General features: G+C 45.0%; 2 protein-coding genes across 3 annotated transcripts; both read left to right on the top strand.

Moving 5' to 3' along the window:
- On the top strand, positions 1-8,964 carry LOC112163467 (claspin). The gene is made up of 23 exons (XM_024299873.2): positions 1-563; positions 1,195-1,309; positions 2,592-2,920; positions 2,992-3,141; positions 3,218-3,280; positions 3,355-3,427; positions 3,502-3,604; positions 4,273-4,796; positions 4,869-5,057; positions 5,127-5,290; positions 5,520-5,653; positions 5,726-5,778; positions 5,866-6,059; positions 6,153-6,651; positions 6,726-6,835; positions 6,903-7,039; positions 7,108-7,269; positions 7,369-7,490; positions 7,566-7,693; positions 7,757-7,868; positions 8,210-8,286; positions 8,359-8,514; positions 8,673-8,964. Exons 1-23 carry the CDS (start codon positions 540-542, stop codon positions 8,796-8,798), a joined length of 3,744 nt encoding a protein of 1,247 aa, XP_024155641.1. The 5' UTR covers positions 1-539; the 3' UTR covers positions 8,799-8,964.
- A 6,713-nt stretch (positions 8,965-15,677) lies between these two features.
- Positions 15,678-19,575, top strand: LOC112163493 (UPF0500 protein C1orf216 homolog). Of its 2 annotated transcripts, none has more exons than XM_024299920.2 (2): positions 15,678-15,973; positions 18,409-19,575. In XM_024299920.2, the coding sequence occupies exons 1-2, from the start codon at positions 15,969-15,971 to the stop codon at positions 19,376-19,378; spliced, it is 975 nt and encodes a 324-aa protein (XP_024155688.1). In that variant the 5' UTR covers positions 15,678-15,968; the 3' UTR covers positions 19,379-19,575. The 2 variants fall into 2 exon arrangements, with proteins under 2 accessions (XP_024155688.1, XP_024155697.1); XM_024299929.2 differs by having other exon boundaries at positions 15,682-15,863.
- Positions 19,576-20,180: the final 605 nt, after the last annotated feature.

Raw genomic sequence — 20,180 nt, 5'->3', positions numbered from 1 at the left:
ATTATTCTGATGACTGTAAAGTACTTTGCTCAATTGACTGTTTTTCAAGAGCGCTCTATAAATAAAAGAAATCAGTTATGTTAGAATTGATGCGGTAAACTGAGATTTTCTGATTTAAAAAAAAATATATTCAAAAGAATAAAATCAAATAAAAATGATCCAAGCTCCGCCCGCGTTTTCCCATGCGGTGTTTAAAACATACACACTCTTGACTGGTAACGTCACTCTGGGTGGATTCAACAGCCCCAAACCGACCAATCGCAATACGAGAAACAACAGATTGACACCTCGCGATAAAACCAAAGCGAACCAGCTGTCACGGCGCGCGAAATCTCAAACCTTCATGTTGGTGATCGGAACAAGCGGGAGGAGAAGAACAGAGACACCGACTGTGATCTCAATGTTCGCTAAAAGAGTCAAATAGCGATTGTTGCTTGGAACTTCCTTTATCCCGCATCTGTAACGCGCGAGGAAAGTCGAACCAGCCGTGTCCGAGCAGCTTTGTTCGGTGTGAAGAGGCGGACTGACCGGAGACAAAGATGAGCCTGGTTCTGTCCCAACAAGTGAGGAACTTAAAGACAACACATTGTGTTGTTAGTTACCTGATTTCTGACAGCAGTGATGTTTATGAAGTAATAATATATGCGTTACCAGTAAGTTAAAATTTGTATTTTAAATCATTCGTCTGTTAGCCTTAGCTTAGAGCGCGCTAGTTGGCTAGCTTAGCCAAGCTTGGTTTGGGGACTTTTCCCGTTGACTAATTCAAAATAAACGATTTCCCCCAACATGTCGGGTGGCTTTAAAGATTTACAACAAACATTTTTACGCTTGTGAGGATTCAAATGTCAGTAAATATTCTGTTTTGAGTTGCTAAAGTCTAGTTAGTAGCTGTTCGCGGTCGTTCATTGTTTGCAAGGCGCCATCTACTTTTTGTGAGGAGTTCGTCTTTTTGTAAAAAAAATAAAATAAATAAATAAATACAATTGATAATTTATGCTCTTTGGTTAAGTTTTAAAAATTAAATTTTAGGGTGAAATGAACAAATAAGTTGTGTTTTCGGGTTTTTACTTTTTGGGAACAGAGCGTAACCGACTGCTGCTCGGACCCTGAACGCACCATCCACAGGATATAATAGTTAAGGTGCGTCAGGCACGTGCACGCTGTCACAGCTGCGGCTCTTGGGCTCTTTTCCAGGCAGAGGTGCCAGCAGCAGTGGCAGCTGCTCCGGAGAGCGACTCGGACAGCGGGATGGGTTCTCCGGCAGAGGCGGGGGAGGCCAAGCCGGAGAAGAGGACGGACGACCCCCCAGGTACTGAAGCAGAACCTCACCTGTCGTCACTCTGGGAAGATTTGGGTTTCTCTAGAGCTGCTGCGGAGCTTCAAACGCACCTCCACCCATCCTGTTCTAGCCTGATCTCACATCTGCTAGTGTAACTTCAGTGTTTCTTCTACAGCATCTCAATCTAACATACAACTTCGGGATAAATTAAACTTAAAGAAAATTAGCTTTTTTTTCCCAAAGCATGAAATATTTTATAACTTCAGGGAAGTACATTGCTTCTTTTCAAAATAAAACCACCCTGTACAACATAGGATCATCCCAATGCAGCAAATTAGTGGTAGGTAGTTTAATGTCAGCAAAAATGAAAGAAAAAAAACATTTATTTTACCATTTGCGGTGCATCTAAGTCAGAAATTCACAAATCTAGCTAAATAAAATTAAATCAGAGTGAATTAGATGATTTTCTGTATTTTTCAAACCACAAGCTGCACTTAAAATCCTTAAAATTGTTCAAAGAAAATCTACATTTATAATCCTTAAGTATGAGTTCTGGTTGTCCCTCCTGACCTCAAATTATTAATATTATTTTTTTTTATAACAGCACTCGCATATCTAAATGTTTTAAGTGACTTTGGTAAGCTATATAAAGAATTGATGAATTGTTGGAGAATTCATCAGTCAGTGGAGGGATCCTATAACTCTTTTGGAATGAGTTGAATTAAACCGCTCACCAAAACTAGTATTTTCTAATATAATAAATTTTTTTCACCACGTTACAGAGTGACTTGACGTGTCAAGAATGACTCAGATGTGGTGAAAAATCCAGTAGTTTTCCAAAATAAAGCTCGTTTCTGACCGTACCAAGTGTCCCGGGGACCGCTACCAGTCCGCAGCTCAGGGGTTAGAGACTGCCGATTGAGAACAACCCACGATTTTGGAAATGTGGTGTTTCCCTGGGTCATTCTGCACAAAGGGGAGGAAGCTTTAAAATTGGGTAAATTCTGAGTTTATGGTTTTATATGAAACATAAAAAATGTAATTTAACTAAATATGAAGCTTAAAAAAACAAGATCAGATGAGTACATTAATATTTATGTTCAATTTCCATGAAAAAACTGCACTGTTCTACAAACTGTTCTTCCTCCTCCTGATGGAGGCAGAGGAAGACTAAATAGGATAAGACCGAGTATAGAGCCCTGAGGTACACCATGTCTGACGATGACACACGCGTGAACGTAGCCTCCTTCATGGTTAAGTCTTCACGCTCTGTTCTTGTTCATTTGTTTACATATTTGTTGTTTGTTTGCAGACTCTGATGATGACATCACAGCTCACAGAAAGCCTCGCCGCATCGCCATCAGAGACAGTGACAGCGAGGAGGAGAGGGGGGTGGCAGAGGCTCGGCTTTTATCCAGCAGGGAGGAAGAGGAGGAGCAGCAGAGGAGCAGTAAAGCGGTGCAGAGGAGAGTCACAAACCGGCTCGCCGACAGCGAGGACGGCGAGTCGGATGGAAGGGATGAGGCGCAGGAGGCGGAGGTGAAGAAGAGAGAGAAGAGCCGGAGGCGGCGTGAGAAACAGGCGAGGCGGAGTCATGCGGTGGAGAAGCTGAAGAGGAGGAGGTTTGGCGATGAAGACGAGGTAAGTTTTGTTTGCTGACATGGATTTGGAGGAGAGAAACGGCGAGATAGAAACCTGGCTCGTCTTGTTAGGACGGCCCCCTGCCAAGATCGCTGAATGACAGCGGGTGTCCGCTGGGCGACACGGACCTGTTTGACACAGGACTGAATGACGAAGACGAGGAGGAGGAGTCTTTGGACGCCATTCGAGCTGCAGTCAAGCAGAAGATGACGAAAAAGGAGGTGAAGATAAAGATCTGAGTGAACTGTCTGCTGGGACTCCATGATGATGCCTTGCTCAAAGATTCTGTTTCTTCAGGAACGGGTTCAAAGTGAGGAAGAAGAGGACGACGACGAGGCAGCGGAGAAGCCTCGCCGTGCGGTAGGTGGAGCCAAAGTCTCCGCCCAAACCAGGGAGGTGTCAGTCGTGTGATCTGCCTGTTCTCCCGTCTGCAGGAGAGGAAGGCGGCGCGAGCGAGCCGAGAGGCCATGAAGCAGCTGCACAGCGAGTCGCAGCGCCTGGTCCGAGGTGGGCGCCCCTCCGCCAATCTGCGGTGATCCCACCTGCTCCGCTTGAGCTGACGTCTCCTCCTGTCCCCACAGAGTCCTCCCTGGGCCTGCCGTATCACATCCCAGAGCCCAAAAGCATCCACGACTTTTTCAAGAAAAGAGCCCGCCCCCAGGGTCCCGCCATGGCGCTGCTCAAGTAAGTCCCGCCCACTTCTAACATGGCTTGTTTTTTTTTATGAGGTTTAAATTTAAATCGAGTCTGGATCTGAGGTCTGAATCCTCAAGCAGAAATATCGCAGTGCAAAAAATGCAGGAAGTAGGTTTGTTTTTCCAAAATAATGCCCCATGTTTACTTCTCTTCAAAATAAAATCCCTGTTTTTTTTCTTCAAAATAAAAGCTCTTGGTTTTTTCATTTAAAATAAAAGCACTAGTTGCATCAAAATAACCCCCCCTGTTTTTTTTTCTTCAAAATAAAAGCCTCAATTTTTGCAAGATAAAAGCACCATGTTCTTTTCCTTCAAAATGGGAACCCAAGTTGTGTAAATATAAAACCCCGTTTCTTTCCTTCAAAGTAAAAGCCCCTGTTTTTTTTCTTCATAATTAACCCTGTTTTTAAAAAATAAAAGCACCATTATTTTTTCCTTCAAAATAGAAGCCCCAGTTGTTTCAAAATAAATGCCCCATGTTTTTCCTTCAAAATAAAAGCCATTATTTTTTTCCCAAGATAAAAGCCCCTCCGTTTAAAAAAACAAAAAAAAAAAAAATTGGAAGTCAGGGTAAGTCAACACCTCTTTCCAATCTCGGAATTGAACCTGCAAACAAATCAAAGATCTTTGTTCTCAAAATGATTTTCCCTCCATTAGATCTTCCAAGTACTCTCAGATGATGTTGGAGACTCCGTCCGCTGCTCCACCTGTGAAGGAATCCACCCAATCGGCTGCAGAGCAGGAACCTCCATCCTCCCTTGATCCTCCAACCAATCAGATCGAGTCTTTGCCTCTGCCCTCTGCGACCTCGTCCCCTCAGCAGGAGAGTCTCTGTCAGCCTGACGGATCCGCTGGGGGTTCTGACCCGGAGCTGGAGTCGGGCCCAATGCTGTATCTGTCTGAGAGTCTGCAGGAGTCGGCCGCTGCGGAGAAACCCGTCACTGACTCACAGCTGGCAACCGTGACCCCGCCTCCAGAGGAAACCACTGCTGCGGCAGAGTCGGTCTCTGAGGTCCAGCAGCACTGTCCCAATGAGGAGGCGGAGCCTGCTGCTCCTCTGCCGGTAAAGACCAGGAAGTTGAGCAGACTGAAGGAGCTGGGCATGGACCCCCCGCCTGTGGCGAAGCTGTGCCCCGACGATGGCGCTTTTGTTCAGCTTGAGCCCCCCCAACTCAACCCAGGTGAGTCTGGTTTTGGTGCACCTTTGACCTCCTTCTCCATCACGCTTATGCTTGCCAACCCCCCCCAAACAGGCGTAGCGGCACTGAAAGAGCGCTACCTTCGTCACCTTCACCCACCGGTGCGCCCCCCCGGAGAGCGCACCCTCCAGCTCAACATTGTCTGCAAAAACAGCGCCCCCTCCGGACAGGAGGAGCTGCGGGCCGAGACGCTCACCGTCACTATCAAAGAGGGCGCGGAGGAACCGGCCCCCACCAAACCAGGTGAGAAAGAGCAGCAGGTGTGGGCGGAGCTTCAGCGTTATAGTGGCGTTAACCGGCTTGTCTCTGCAGGAGAGAAGCTGCTGAGTCTGAAGCAGCGCCTGCAGCTCGCCATGGCCCAGCGGCGTAAGGAGGAGCGGGCCCGGCGGGCTGAGCTGCACCGCCTCGACAACGAAGACTGTGAGGAAGAGGAGGAAGAGGAGGAGGACATGACGGATGAGTCAGAGGAAGAGGAGGTGAGGAATTTTGGACCTCGGAAGTTACTCCTCCCTTTTTACCCTGAAACATCTTTTTCCTTTTTGCAAATTGTAAAACCTTCTAAAAGTTTTAGTTGATGCTTGTTGGCTCCTGCAGTTTCTTTTATGTGATGGATCTGAGCTGCAGTGCTTCCCCCTTGTGGTTCAATCCAGAATTGCGATCAAAAATCATAGAAAAATTCAGAATTCCTTGAATGATTTGTTTCAGGGGTTGGATGACTTGTTGGGCGGGGCTGAAGAAGAAGAAGAAGAAGTAGAAGGCGGGGTGGCGCCTGCATCCGACCTCGTGCACGCTGACGGCACGCTCATGCTGTTCCCCGGCAGCTCGTGCTCTCGCACCGGGTCTGTTAATTTCTCTAAAAATAAACCTAAAAACAAAACTTTTTAAAGAAGCTAACTGTACGTTTCCTTCAGTGACGGTGTCAGGAGAGCGCCGCCTACTGGACCCGACAGCAGCAATAAGACAGGTGAGTGCGTGGTTGTGATGCCACTTCATGTTGAGGCAGAAGAGGTGGGGTTTAAAAGAGTGCCGTCTGTCTGTGCCCCGCCCACAGAGGAGGAAGACTCTCTGTCTCTGGTGAAGGACATGAGTCACAACAGCAGCTTCGAGCTGGCGGGATCCATGATCACCTCCTACCAGCCCATCAACAACCAACGCGCCGCCGGGAGAGCACCGTTCAACCCCGCCGCCTTCCGCTCGCCGTCGCCTTGCTTCTTCAGGCCCAGCTTCCTTGGCTCGGCCTCGAAGGTGGAAAACAACTTCATGAAAATTCACATTTTTTACTTCAATGTTTGGATTTTGCCATAAGAATTCTTAAATCTGTATTTGTGTTTTTGACAGAGTTCTGGAAAACTCTCTGAACCGTCACTCTGCCTCCCGGTAGAGGACTCTCAGGACCTGTATGCCCCCCCGTCCCCTGGCGCAGACTCGGGCCCCCTGGCAGGGCCCGCCTCCAGCCGTGGGGTGGGCGGGGACTCTCAGGGGCGGTTCTCCCTGGAGGACGACGCCCAGTCGCAGCTTCTGGACGCGGACGGCTTCCTGAACGTGGGGCCCAGGCCCGGGGCGGCCCCCTCCATCAAGAGGTCGTTGGTGCTGGACAGTATGGACGAGAACGCCATGGACGGGAACATGGGGGAGCTGCTGGGGCTGTGCTCGGGGGGGTTCGGCACCGGGGAGAGCGCCGCGGGGCCGAGCGGCGACCTCGGGTCCACGCAGGAGGACGAGCTGCTGGGGCTCTGCTCGGGGGCGTTCCCGCCAACGCAGCAGGCGGAGCAGCAGGCGTCGGAGAACACCATGAGTGAGCTGCTCGGGTTCTGCTCGGGAAAGTTCCCCAGTTCAGGTAGGACCGGGACGGGTCCAAACACCAGAGCCGGGATCCATCCAGGTCTCAACGTTCACCTGCTCTCACTCCAGGTTCTCCTCCCAAAGTGTCGGAGGTGAAGCCGCCGGAGGAAGAGCAAGAGGAGGAGGAAGAGGAGGAGGACTGTGAGTTCCACCTCCTGTCAGACATCGAAAGTGCTCCGGTGAGTTCTCCTTTAGAACCAAAAGTTCTAAAACCTGAAACAGGTCATTGAAAGCCTCTGTGCACAGGAGGAAGAGGATGGAGAAGAAAAAGAGGACGAAGAGGACGTAGACGCGAGCGGCGAGGAGAACAACGAGGTGGAAGAGGAGGAGCTCCAGGGTTTGTTTGCTCCTCAGCGTGTCAAGAGGAGGAAGAAGAAGAAAATGTGAGTCTCTGGAAACCAGACGGATGCTCCGTAGTGATCCCCTCCATAACCCCCGCTGCTCCTCCCAGGACTTTGATCGACTACGTGGAGTCGGAGGCGGAGCTTTCGGGGAGCGACGTCGACAGCGAAGACGACGATGACGAGCGAGGGAGCGAGTACGAGGAAGAGGAGCTCCTGGAGGAGCTGCCCTCCGACGAAGAGCTGCAGGACCAAGTCAACAAGATCCACATGTGAGTGACGGACACACGGCAACAGCAGCCCGACTCAGTTGCTTAGCAACGGGCCAAGCGATGCCCCCTGAAAGCTCTAAATCCTGTTGATGGTTGCAGGAAGCAGATTCTGGACGATGACAAGCGGCGCCTCAGGCTCTACCAGGAGCGGTACCTGGCTGACGGGGACTTGCACTCTGACGGGCCGGGTCGGGCCCGCCGGTTCCGCTGGAAGAACATGGGTAAGCCGCAGAGCAGTGCAGGAGTGTAAAAGTTCACATCTACAAGGTTTTAAATGTATTTATTTATCGGACCAGATGAAGGCTTTGACATAGAGAGGGGGGGACTTGATGAGGACGAAGACGGCGATGAAGACGACGTGGACCCGGCCGAGGTCCAGAGGAGGAAGGAGCGCCTGGAAAGGGAGCAGTGGCTCAGACAGCAGGTACAGAACCGCCTCCCCCCGCCCCCGACCGTCCCGACTCCAGGTTGACCCGTTTCCTCTCAGTCCGAACAGAAGAAAGGAGGTGTGGACGCCGACGACGAGAAGATGGGAGACGAGGACAGTCAGTTCATGAAGCTGGCCCGGAAGCTGACTGCCAGGACGCTGCAGCCGAAAGGTTAACGCCGTTTCCATGACAGCAGAGGGTTCGCTTGTTTTTCACACCACTGTCAGACGATCAGAGAAAATCTGTAGAAACAAGCTGATTCTGGAATCACAACTGTAGTTTTACACACAAACAAATCCAGATCATTTAAATATTTCATTTTGATTAAAACTGAACAATTTTTAACCAAAAAAAAAGATTTTTGCATAAACTAAGTATTAATCTGAAGTGTTTAATCTACTGAAGTTACGTTTTCTGACCACTAGGGGGTGCTAAACTCCCATTTGTACGGTCAGATCTGCTGCTTTGAGGTATCTCTTTCTGGATTTAAAGTGCAGCTTTTTGTTCATCAGAACCGTCTGCAGCTCCTCCACCAGAGACGAGAACGCCTGCTCTGAATCCGTTTCATAACTCCCAGCAGCCTCGGCAGGTGAGCTGTCGCCTTTCTATGGCGAGCGTGGTTCCCCTCTGCGACCGCAGCTTTAACGGTTTCTCCCTGCAGGTGAGGAGGGGCTCGCTACTCAGCCAGCCGCAGTCCGTCCTGCAGAAACTGGCCTCCATCTCTGAGACGAACCCTCTGGCTCCCAGAAACAGCCGCGGGTTCCTTTTTCAGACTCTGTCACCGGAAAAGGTCGCTGCCGTCAACACTCAGAAAACCGTGAGTTCCTTATTTTCCAGTATTATTTGAGGTCCAGTAGATGTTCAGACCCTCCAGCTTCTCAAAAACTGTCATGAGAGCAGTTTTACAACCTGACCAGCAGGAGGCGCCAGAGTCCAGTTCTACATCTCTATGAACTCTGGATGTTTCCTCTTCAGGTGGTGAGGAAGAGGAGCCAGGTGGAGGCCGTGAAGCCGTCTGCTAAGAGGCCGCGCACAGACGAAAACGCCGCCGTGAAGTCAAAGAACTCTCAGAGGAGCATTTTCAGCTTCCTGGACCACTGAGGATGAGCGTGTCTGTCACATGATCAGTCACATGATCTGACAGTTCAGTCCTCGACATGAAATTAACTGATGCATTTCTAATCCTGTAAATAAACTAGATTTTATGATCCTGTATGATGCCAATGTTGTTCTACAGTGTAAATAAAAAGTGTATTTTAATCCATTATCAACTGTGTCGGCTCCCATGATGCACTGCAACAAAAGAAAATATTAGTACACCTCGAAAGCTCAGTGCTGAAAGACTTTTCGGCTTAAATTTAGTCTAAAAAATTTGGAGTTTCAACAATTAAAAATAGCTAAAAAAAAGATTTGAAAATTGGAGAATTTAAATGAATGAAATAGTGAAAAAACTGATAAAAATTATTTATAATATTTGGTGGTTACAAACCATTGCAACCTTTACCACCAAAATCCTACTTCTTTTTTAGAAACTATACTTTTTATGTGGCCATTTAGCTATTCCTTTAGAAAATGTAGTTTTCAAATATTTACAGAAACTGAATTTTTAAAACTGATATTCATTGAAATAACTTTAATGTCTTTGACAGCAGCAAATACAAGTTCCTTTCAAAATAAAATACAGTACATTGTGTCATATCAGGTTCTGAATTAAAAATTCAAGAAAACCAAGTCAAATGTGAAATTTTCTTTCATTAGGACAAGAACAAGAGGCTAGCATATGTTAGAATGTGCTAAACTCAACTAATTTAATATTAACTAATTTATTTATATATAACTAATAGTTACTATGGCAATTTGCTATTCTATTTTTGATTCCAATAGATTACAGAATCTATGAGCTTGATTGAAGCAATTAAGCAACTCCAACTTAAAGCTACTTCCTGGACAACTTCTGGCTCCGGAAGATGCTCCGATTCGCCGTTTCCTCCTCCTGGTGTGAAGTATAATCGCAGTTTAGGGACTAATGAGTTCATAAGTGGCTATTAATAGCTCCGGCGTTAACGAGCCCCGTTCATGTTTCTTCATCTCATTAGGAGACGTGGTGATTAAGGGAGGGCCCCTGTTGTGTGTCATTAGGGGCCCGGCGCCGGCGGGGACCGGCCCTGTGTCCTGTCTGACCGTGAAAAACTTTAAAAGTCATTTTTACCATCAAGCTGCATCCGTCATGGGGGGTGGGAGCCATTAGAGGGGTCCTGGGGGCACGGAGGTCGATTTTTGGGGTCACAAGTCCGGATCTGATTAGAAATTAATGGGAATATTTCTCCACCAGCTACTTTGATGTAAAATCACAACCCAGTGGATAATGAGGGGGTCAGCCCCCACCAGATTTCCTGAGGACCTCAGAGTGGAGGGGGGGGGTGACACGCTCGGCTCATAAACATCCAGAGGACACGGACGGGTTCATTTAGACTGTCTCGTGAGCTGGAGGTCCAGTGAGCCCCCTCTCCTCGGATCTGACAGCGTGGCCCCCACGGGGCGGGGCCCCGCCCTGTGGGGGCCACGCTGTCAGATCCAGGCCCGGTGCCGCAGCAGACGGGGTGCTGCGGAAGTGGGTCACGCCGCTGCGGGCTGCGTTCAGTCCAAACAAGGCCTCATTATGCACAAGGTAAGTCATCCAGCCGGGGCTTGTTGCAAACATCTTTGCTCCCCCAGGAGGGTGCAGACCCCCGCCTCTGCCTCTCCATCCATGTCCTCCTGTTTTGTAATCCCTCCCCTCCTTTGTGTGTTTGTGTGTGTGTTTGGGGGGTAGAATTGACTGCAGTGTGATGGAGCCGCCGGGTCCTGCTGGTGTTTGATGTATTTTTTATGCACTCCGGCTACTGGTGGGAGAAAGAGGAGGAGGAGGAGGAGGAAGGTCCGCCTGCAGCTTGAATGGGAATGTGAAAGGAGAAGAGGTAGCCTATATAAATGAGTGTGTGGGGGGTGGGGGGTCGGCTCCTGCCAGCAGCAACAACATGTCAGAGCTGCCATGAACCTGCGTTGTGGGCCTGACTGATGTCGCCCCGAACGCTCAGCCGCCGCGCCTCACCCACAAACCCGGCACAAACCCACAGGCAGTGGTGCATTGCGGGTAGCGCACACCTGAGACCACTCATTTTGAAGGGTTTTCGTCAAATATCAGCGATCTCTAGCATCAGGATGTGGAGCTTGTTGCCAAGCAACAGCTGATGAGATGACATCACTGCAGAGTCAGCAAATAAGGCTGAGGTCTTTACAGTACGGAGTGTCAGAGAAGATGTCAGAGGTTTTATTCTCCACTCCGATCATCTTTTGATCTATTTTAAAAGCTTTCCCAGTTTTGAAAATTAACTTCGATTTGTGGGCGGGACTATTACCAACCCTACATACACAGTGTGGGCGTGTGAGTACCCTAAACGGTTATTCTTGAACGCTCTTTTAGCATTTGTGTCCACACTGGACTGTCCCACCCAATACTAACTTATGTATCTACAATTGAAAGAAGCTTGATGTGAGATGATGAAGTGGTGCAAATCTCGTCAATCTTGCTTTTTCTTTCACACCTCTATTCTGATACATAAAAGACTTGATGTCATAGAATTCAGTCCATAGTCAATTTTGAAATGGTTGGCAATTACGTGAATTTATACATCACTACCAAATCCAAGTCCCAAACTGGTTTTACTTACAATGCGCGTTCAGACGTTTTGTACAAAGAGCCCGAAAACAGACTTAAAAACTTGCGTAGGGACACGTTAGCATGAGACTTTTGAATGCAGAACACAAAAACGTGCGTCTACATACACCAAATCAGAATTTTTCCCCTACAGCTTCTCCCTACCCATCCGACTGTGGGTGCATTTTAAGGGGTAGGGGTGTCCGAAATAGTTTTTTTGGTGAACTGCGTCGTTTTTAAAGTTATTAAAGTGATGTTATGTATTTCCGAGCACTAGCAGCTCCGTGCTAACGTAGCTAACGTAGACTTGTTTCCACTGAGCAGTCCGGTACGGGCGGGGTCCAGTTATTTTTTTTGGCGAGCGTTTCCACTCAGCTGAGCCTCGCTTCCACTGAGCAGTTTGTTCTAGAAAGACGTTTGTTTTCTATTTAAACATGACTCGGACAAGCGTTTTTGAGTCCTCTTGATGTGCCTCTTTACAGTCTTATTTCTCAGTATTTAACTTGTTTTTATCTGTTTTTTACAGCAGCTTTTCTATGGAAGTAAAAAGGTTCAAAGAGTCCCGTGTTTTATGTTTTGTCAAAGCAGAAAACACAAAGACTTCATTCTTTATGTCTTTCAATTATTAAGAACCAAATCGGGAGTTTAGGTGAGCTCATATTTTGACCACAAAAAGAACTGTCAAAGCACATATTCATGTTGGATAACGGGTCGGTCATGTGGTACCAGAACCCATCAGCTATAAAAAACTACAGAACATCTGAACTGAACAGAGCATCACTGTTTAGGTCTTCTGAACACAAAAAGACACAGCAAGTTCCATGTTTTCAGAATTTGGAGTTGAAGCACAGAACCAAAGATAAGTGCTTCAGCACACGAACCGGACCACCGTGAAACTGCTGTGACGCATCAAGAGTTCAAATCCTGTTTGAAAGTTGAGAAACTAATTAGAGTCTGGTCCAGAGGCGGTTTGAGTTTCCCCAAAACTGATCCTGAGTGAAAGTACCGCAACTTCTAAAGTAGTAAATAGTATAAAAACTGATGTTTTATTGAAAAATATTCCTTTTGTGGTGAGTTACTCCCAACAGCGCTGAGTAAATGTAAAAAAAAAGCATTTAAAATACTCTTTTATTAACCTCTATGACGCAAAAGGCTTTAAGTTTAAGCTGTCAACTCTTGTATTTTAAAAAACTTTTGGTTGGACGTCTTGGAGGTCTATCAGTAATGTTAATTTTATTTGAATTGTCCCCACATGGAATCTTAGAAAAAAAATCAAAATTACTAGGTTTTGTAAAAAAACAGCTAGAAACGCAACTGCACATTAAGCGCAGGCTCAAACACACTTTCCAAACAAGTTCAATGTTAAAAGATTTTAAGATGCTAATTAAATTATAGCTTAGTTTTACTTTAGTAAAAGAAGAAATTGGATAGCTAAAAAGAAAAGAGAAAAACTTTCAAAGATATTACAAAAACTACACTTTAATATCAAATTAGCTTATTTTATAAATGATGCAAAAGAGGCAAACAATGTTCAGAAACGCAACAATTGCTAATCACTGCTATATTAGCATGCTAAATCATAAAGCTTTAAAAAGCTAACAATATTATAATATTATTTTAATATTAGCAAAATAATATAAAAGAAAGCTAAAAAGTGAATGGAATATTGCTGAATTTTGATTAAACAATAAAACTTAAAACTATTTATTTTGCATTTGACACAAATAAGCTAAATAATGCAAAAATTGCTAATGGTGCTACATTAGCATGCTACATGGCCTGCTAAAAGACAAATGCTTGAAAAATGCCAACTAAATAATCAAACACTTTTTAAAAGAATAAATAAGTCAGCTAAAAATTAAAAAAAAATTAGTGTTGAATAATATCAAAAATACAAAACGTTAACTCTAAAATTACAAATTGTGACTTTGATACCAAAAGGCTAGACGATACCAGAAATGTTTTAACTGCTAAATACCATCATAATGCTTAATGCCAAGTTATGTTTAAAAAAACTGAGAAAATCAAAACCAAAGAATAAAACATTATACTAGATATATGCTGTAAATGCAAAATTGTATCATTTTCATACATTTTTTTTGCAATACATAAAAAAAGAAAGATAAAACTGCAACAGTAGCATGCTAAAAGATATTAGCAATGCCTAAAAAATACAAGAAAATGCAAAATAATCAATGAAACTTTACATAAGCAAAAGAAAAAAAATCTAAAAAAGTGAAATGGAAAAAGTATGAAAAATAAACTTTAGGATTAAAATGTCGTATTGATACAAAAAACCCCAAACAATAGTACAAATTTTGAAATTGCTACATATTAGCATGATAGATGCTAAAATACGTTAATGATGCTTTAAAAAATTGAGACAACGAAATTAAACAATATGTTAGCAAAATAATAAATAGAAAAGCTAAGATTTAAATTGAATTAAGCTAAAATATGAAAAATTATAATGCCAAAATTCTAAATTTGTATATTTGATGCAAAAATGTAAACATTTGTAAGAAGTCCAAATGGTTGGATAAAAGTTATGGAAAAAAGACATTCAAAAGATAAACTGTAACAAATAATAAACTCGATTAATTTATTGACATTCTCTGTTAAACATTATGAATAATATTAAATTGCTCAAAGAACATGCTAAATACACACTGTATAATCTGAAAAGTTAAAGGTCACATTTAGTAGAACCTTTTATCCAAAGTGAAATAAAGTGTCTTTACCAAAGATTATAGAAAACGAATATCCGACTAACTCATCGGCAAATTTTTTTTTTGCTTGACTCCTTTAGACAGTAAGTCTTTGACATTTTTAAACATATTCCTGCTTTGTCTAAAACCGCCTTTGTTTCAGCATCAGCTGAGTCTCCCTGACAATGGCTGTTTATGCAGAAGCGATGATAATGAGGCCAGATCATCTTTGTCACATTCACACATCGTCACATGTCTTTGTGTGATTTACGGTCACATGGAGAACATTTTGTTTTTCTTTCACTTTATGAGGTCTCATAGATTGGGATCTCGTGGAGACAACAGTCCCTTGTCTTTATCTCGTCCTAAACTGAGCTAAATATAACCTGAGCGAGGCAGCGAAACATTAAACTGTTACTGAGTAAAAGTGCTCATGAAACACGACAGGCTTAAAAAAACATTGAGGAACATTGCTTTATATGCTAAATACATAAAACTCAAATCTATGCTCAACTAGATGAGAGGAAGTGAGAAATATTTTTTTTAAAAAGGAATAATTTTGTATATGTCTGATCTACTAACAAAAAATATCTGTGTTGAAAGTTCCAGGTAAATTTAGAGTTACTAACAGCTTTAGCGCCGCTGTGGAGGAAACAACACACAGTAGAGAGCTTTCAAATGCATAAAAACGAATGTTTGGAAGCAGATAACGCTGACAATGCGTCACAGCTACAGGCTTTTTCCTATACGGCATTTTCTGTCTGCTCCTGATTCACAACTATTAGAAAGAAGAAATACTCAGAAATGCAATTTAAAGCGTAATTTCTTTAAATATATGTCCTCTATTATGAGAAAATTCTACAAGAACTAAAAACACAATTTTCACTGGAGTGAGTCTTTAAATTTGCAAGAATTGAGTTTTTAACTCAGCTCAGTTTGTGTTTTGTGTCTGCTTCCTGTTTTGTCGGTGTCTGTTAGGCATCCAAAGTATTACATAATATCCCGGACCAAATTAGATTAAATCGTTCTGGACAGAATTCCCTATTAAGACTGCGTTCCTGAGTATTTATTCAGTCTCCCCACTGCACTTCATCCAAATTCATCCACTTGCAGACAAATAGATCCATGAATGTCTTCATTTTCCTCATCCGAGCTTTCTCAATATCGGCTTGTGAAAGGCTGTAGGTTTTAGGGAGAGAGTGTCAAAAAAGAGATGATGGGATATCAGCAGAGGCTTACTTCCGCAAATTTCGGATAAATTCCTGCTGCCGTGCTGCAGACACTATGTCCAAGAAAACAGCACAAGATTTTTATTGTTGTTGTAAATGGTAAAAAAAAAAAACAGTACACATTTATTTTTATTTTTTAATATTATTTTTAATTAATTATCAGGTATTATTTTTAATTAATATTAATTGTAAATCTAATAATAATAACATAAACAAAAACACAAATGTTGGAACTAGTGTTGTTTAACATGTCGTGTTTTCATGTTTTTCATTAAATCTCGTGGATGTTTACATCCACATGTCAGTAACAAACAGGTCTCTTCTGACTCCTGACATTTTTCCCTTCTGCTCTCAACCCAATTTAGGAAGTGAGTCACGGCTCCGGCTTTTCCCAGAATCAGGAAGGGAGGAGGAGGAAGAGGAGGAGTAGGAGGAGAGAGGAAGAACATCACAGAGGAGTGCCAGAGGAGGGACACTGGGAGGGCGCAGGGTCCAGCAGCGTCTGCGGAGGAGAGAAAAGCAGCCAGAAAAGGTAGGAAACGGGAGTGTTTCGGCATCCATGACTGCGTGTAGGTGCGGGAGCGGCAGGAGGCGCGCGGGCAGCTGGTGACGGAGGACTTTGGAGGCGCGCGCGGACATGGGGTGAGCGTTACGCAACGGATGCTGCGCTCTTCTCGCCGCGTTAAGGGATGAAATGACTCGGGAAAGATGCTTTTACTGTTGTTTTCGGACGCTTTTCCCGCTGACAGAGGGACGGCATCCATGGAGACGCCGCGTGCTCCTTTCCCCTGTCATATTCAAAGGCGGATCGGAACCGGTTCTGTTTCTCCCTAAGTGGAAAAAGGCGAGATTATTTTCCGCGTAACCTGAAAGCATCTGCGCGTGCCCTATGCTGCAAGCGCGCTCCCTGCTGCTGCGGCTATGTCCCGTATAGGAGGCGCGCGCGCGCTGCTCAGCGCGAGGATTGAGTGACCTGGATAAAGAACGGCCATACTGCTGCATCTGTTATTGTTTGTTTCAGCGAAAATATACAAAGATTTTAGGAATGCATGAAAAAAAAATGCAGAATTTGGCGCCTTCCTCATCCACCTTTACTAGCAATAACTCAATATAACGCCATGTCGCCATGGCAACCAGACAGGAGTTAAGACTGAGGAGGTGAGGCAATGTTGCTTCACAAAAGTTTGAACAAACTTCACAATTGGTGAAAATCTGTATCATGCACACGACCTCTGACTTTTATAGTTATCAGGGATAACTATCATCCAGGATGAGATTACTTTTGTCAATCCAGTTTAAATCATTGACTGTATATGAAAACTGGACCTAGTGAGTGTGACATCACTCATAGAAAACCACCTACTTCCGGTTCCAACTAAGCAAAATCAATTTGGTTGCCTTCTTTTTTTTTACATATGGATGCCTTATGTTGTAACCACACAACTTCAGTGATTGGTCCAAATCAGTCTGAGTGATCGTTTCTATGGCAACCACTCTTGCTATTTAGGAGTGAGCTTGTTGGAAGTCCACGCCCCTACCATTTAAAAGCGGGCTCAGGAGAGCTGTTTATCGAACGTTTTGAACGTTTTGATGAGACCGAACTTTCGAGGCATCTGATTGGCCAGTTTATAACTTGCAATAAAGAAAAAAAACATCACAAAAAAGTGGATTATCAAGAACATGTTAAGAAAAAGTTAATTCTGACAAATAGAATGACTGATTAATTGCTGTTCATTTAAGTACTTAAGTACTTAGGTACTTCCTGTTTGGATCGCCGAGGGAAAGGAGTCACTCAGTCCAGTTCTCATATACAATCAATGGCTTGGACACACTCACTGAACAAACACTACAAGAAGGAAATGTTGTGTTTGTTGATCTGCTAATTATTATATAAAAAACATTCTAAAGGGTCTCAGGACTGAAGTCTGATGTCATGACGGCTATAGACCAATCATGGAGGGGTTCTCACTTAAAGCTTTACATTTGATGCCTCAAACACCTCAAACTGGTGCTGGTGAGACCAGCAGCTTCCTGACAGGTTCTGTTTCATGATGCTAACGTGTGAAGAAGCGGCCATATTGGGAGGTTAGAGCTTCAGCCCGCAGATCAATTCACTTTAAAGTTCCACTACTGAGTGTAAATTATAGAGGAAATATGAACCTCGTCTGTGTGTTTGTGTGTGTATGACAGATTGTGTTGGCTTGTGTTTGTTTTCATTTGTGTTTTTTTTTTGTTTGTTTCTTGGTGTATTTGTGTGTGTTAAAGTATTTGTGTGTCTGTTACCTGTGTCTGTGAATGTGTGATTTTGTGTGTGTCTGTGTTGGGGTGTGTTTGTGCATGTGTGTCAGTGTTTGTGTCCGTAGCTGTGTAAATATGTGTTTGTGTTACTTGTTGTTGTTTTTATTTGTCCATCAATGTGTGTTTTTGTGTGTGTGCGTTTTTGTGTCTGCGTGGATCTTACTGTATTTATGTGTCTGATTTTCTGTATGTTTGTGTTCCCGCGTCCCTGTGTGTCAGTTTGTGTGTCTTTATGTATGTAAATGTGTGATTGTGTCCTTTTAGTGTGTATATTTGCCAACTTAGGTGTGTGGTTGTTTGTTTATTTTTGCATGTGCCTGTGTGTGTGTTTTTGTTTGTGTCTGCATGGATCTTAATGCATTTGTGTGTCCGGTTTTCTATGAGTTTGTGTTCCTGAGTGCCCATGTGTGTCTAATGTTTTTGTGTATACTTTGTGTTTGTGATTTGGCATGTCGAATGGGTCTATTTGGCTTTGTGTTCACCTGTATGTGTGTCAGTTAATGTGGGATTTTGTGTGACTGGATGTGTGTCTGTTTGTGTAGGTGTGTGCCTGGGAATGTGTGTTTTTGTGGAATTGTGTTATTCTGTTTGTGTGTGTTTGTTATTATGTGTGTGTGATTTTGCATGCCTGCATGTGTGCTGCATGTGTGTGTGTGTCAGTGAGTTTGTGTGTTGTGTCCCACTGTGATCATGCTTTGATCTATTGAAAATGTGTTGTCGCTCAGATGTTCCACCTTCCTTCCATCTTCTCAGCGTCTCCGTCTTGTGTGTCTTTGCAGAGAGTCTCAGTCGAGGTCAGTGATGCTTCACCATCAGGACCTGAATTCCGCCTTCGGGGACGCCGACGATAGCCCCTCCCCCCCGCTGCAGAACAGGAAATGTGACAAGGACAGGAACTTCAACTTCCTGCCCGAAAAGGGCGACGACTTCCTCCCCGGAGACGAGAACCGCAACCAGATGCGCCCCCGCAACCTGGCGTTGGGGCGCGACCCCCCGAGCTCGTCCTCCTCGCCCTCCTCGGGTTACCAGCTCAACGCGGGTCTCAAGTCGCCCCGCTCCCGCCTCCCCTGCTGGAGAACGCTGGAGCCTCTTCCTGAAATCGAGAGCGGCGATGACGGATACGGCCGCGTTCCTCCAGACGGGGCAGAGGAGGAGGGGATGGAGGAAGAGGAGGAAAGGGTGATGATGATGAGGATGATGAATCAAAGTGGCAAGAAGAAGGAGCTGAGTAGGCCGGAGGAGGACGAGGAGCTGGACGACGAATGGGGAGACAGCGACTCGGAGTCGGAGGCGGGGTGCCGATCTGGAGGCAGTCAGTCGTCTCTCAACATGGAGAGCGGCGGAGAGGCGGCGACCTTCGCAGGCTGGGACCGCATCGGGGTCGGAGAGCCCAAACTGGGCCCGACAGACGAGGCGAGCAACCTGGAGGGGGCGCTATGCCTCCCAGGTGACCAGTCCTCTGACTCGGACGGCGAGCTGCCGGAGCTGATGGACACGGTGTGGACGCTGCGCGACCGCGAGCGCTTCAAGGTGCAGGAGATGGAGAAGCACCAGGCGCAGCTGACCATGTACCGCCGGCTGGCGCTGATCCGCTGGGTCCGCACGCTGCAGAGCCGCGTCCAGGAGCAGCAGAACCGCCTGCAGTCCAGCTTCGACGTCATCCTCACTCACAGGAAGGAGCTGCTGCGCATGGGAGCCGCCACCGTCGTGGCAAGCCCCGCCCCCACGGCTGCTGTGAGCCAGTCATAGAGAGTTTGAGGACTAAGAATTGACAGTCACACAACTTCCCATTTGTTCGTTTGTCCTGCTGAGAGCTGGACGGCAGTCGTGTTCAACACGCACTTTAAGTGTATTTGTGTGTTTGTCCTGATGTGTGTAGAACCACAATATTGAAGAGATTTTTACCCTGAAACGTGTTAAGAGTGTAAATAAAGAGGAAATCTGAACCTCATGTGTCTGTTTGTGTGTTTGTGTGTGAGAGACTGCGTGTGTGTGCTCATGTGTTTTTCTGTATCTTGGTGTATTTGTGTGTCTGCGTTTGTTACCTGTGAATGTGTGATTTTGTGTATTTGTGTATGTTTGAGTGTTTCCATGTGGGTGTGTGTGTGTTTGTGACTGAGACTGTGTGTTTGTGTGAGAGATTATATTTTTGAGTTTGTGTGTCTGTGTGTGTTTGTGTGTCTGTAAATTTGGGATTTTTGTGTTAGTTTGTTTCTGTATGAGATTGTATGTGTTTTTGTGTGTTGCTGTATTTGTTTATCTGAGTGCCTGTATTTGTTTGGACATGTGTGTCAGTGTTTTTTGTGTATGCGTGTGTACCTGTGTGTTATGCTTGTGCCCCTTTAGTATTATGTATTTGTGTGTGTTATGTGACTTGTGTATCTTTGCATGTGCCTGTGTGTGTTTTTGTGTGCTTGTGTGTATTTGTGTCTAATTTTCTGTGTGTGTTTCTATGTGTGTGTATGTCAGTTTATATGTGTTTTTCCATGACAGGATGTGCGATTTAGTTTGTGTGTCTGTGATTTGCCCTGTTTGACAGTGTGTATTTGTC

The sequence above is a fragment of the Oryzias melastigma genome, linkage group LG11 (assembly GCF_002922805.2).
Source record: "Oryzias melastigma strain HK-1 linkage group LG11, ASM292280v2, whole genome shotgun sequence".
Classification (NCBI taxonomy): domain Eukaryota; kingdom Metazoa; phylum Chordata; class Actinopteri; order Beloniformes; family Adrianichthyidae; genus Oryzias; species Oryzias melastigma.
This window is presented reverse-complemented; position numbering and strand designations above follow the sequence as displayed.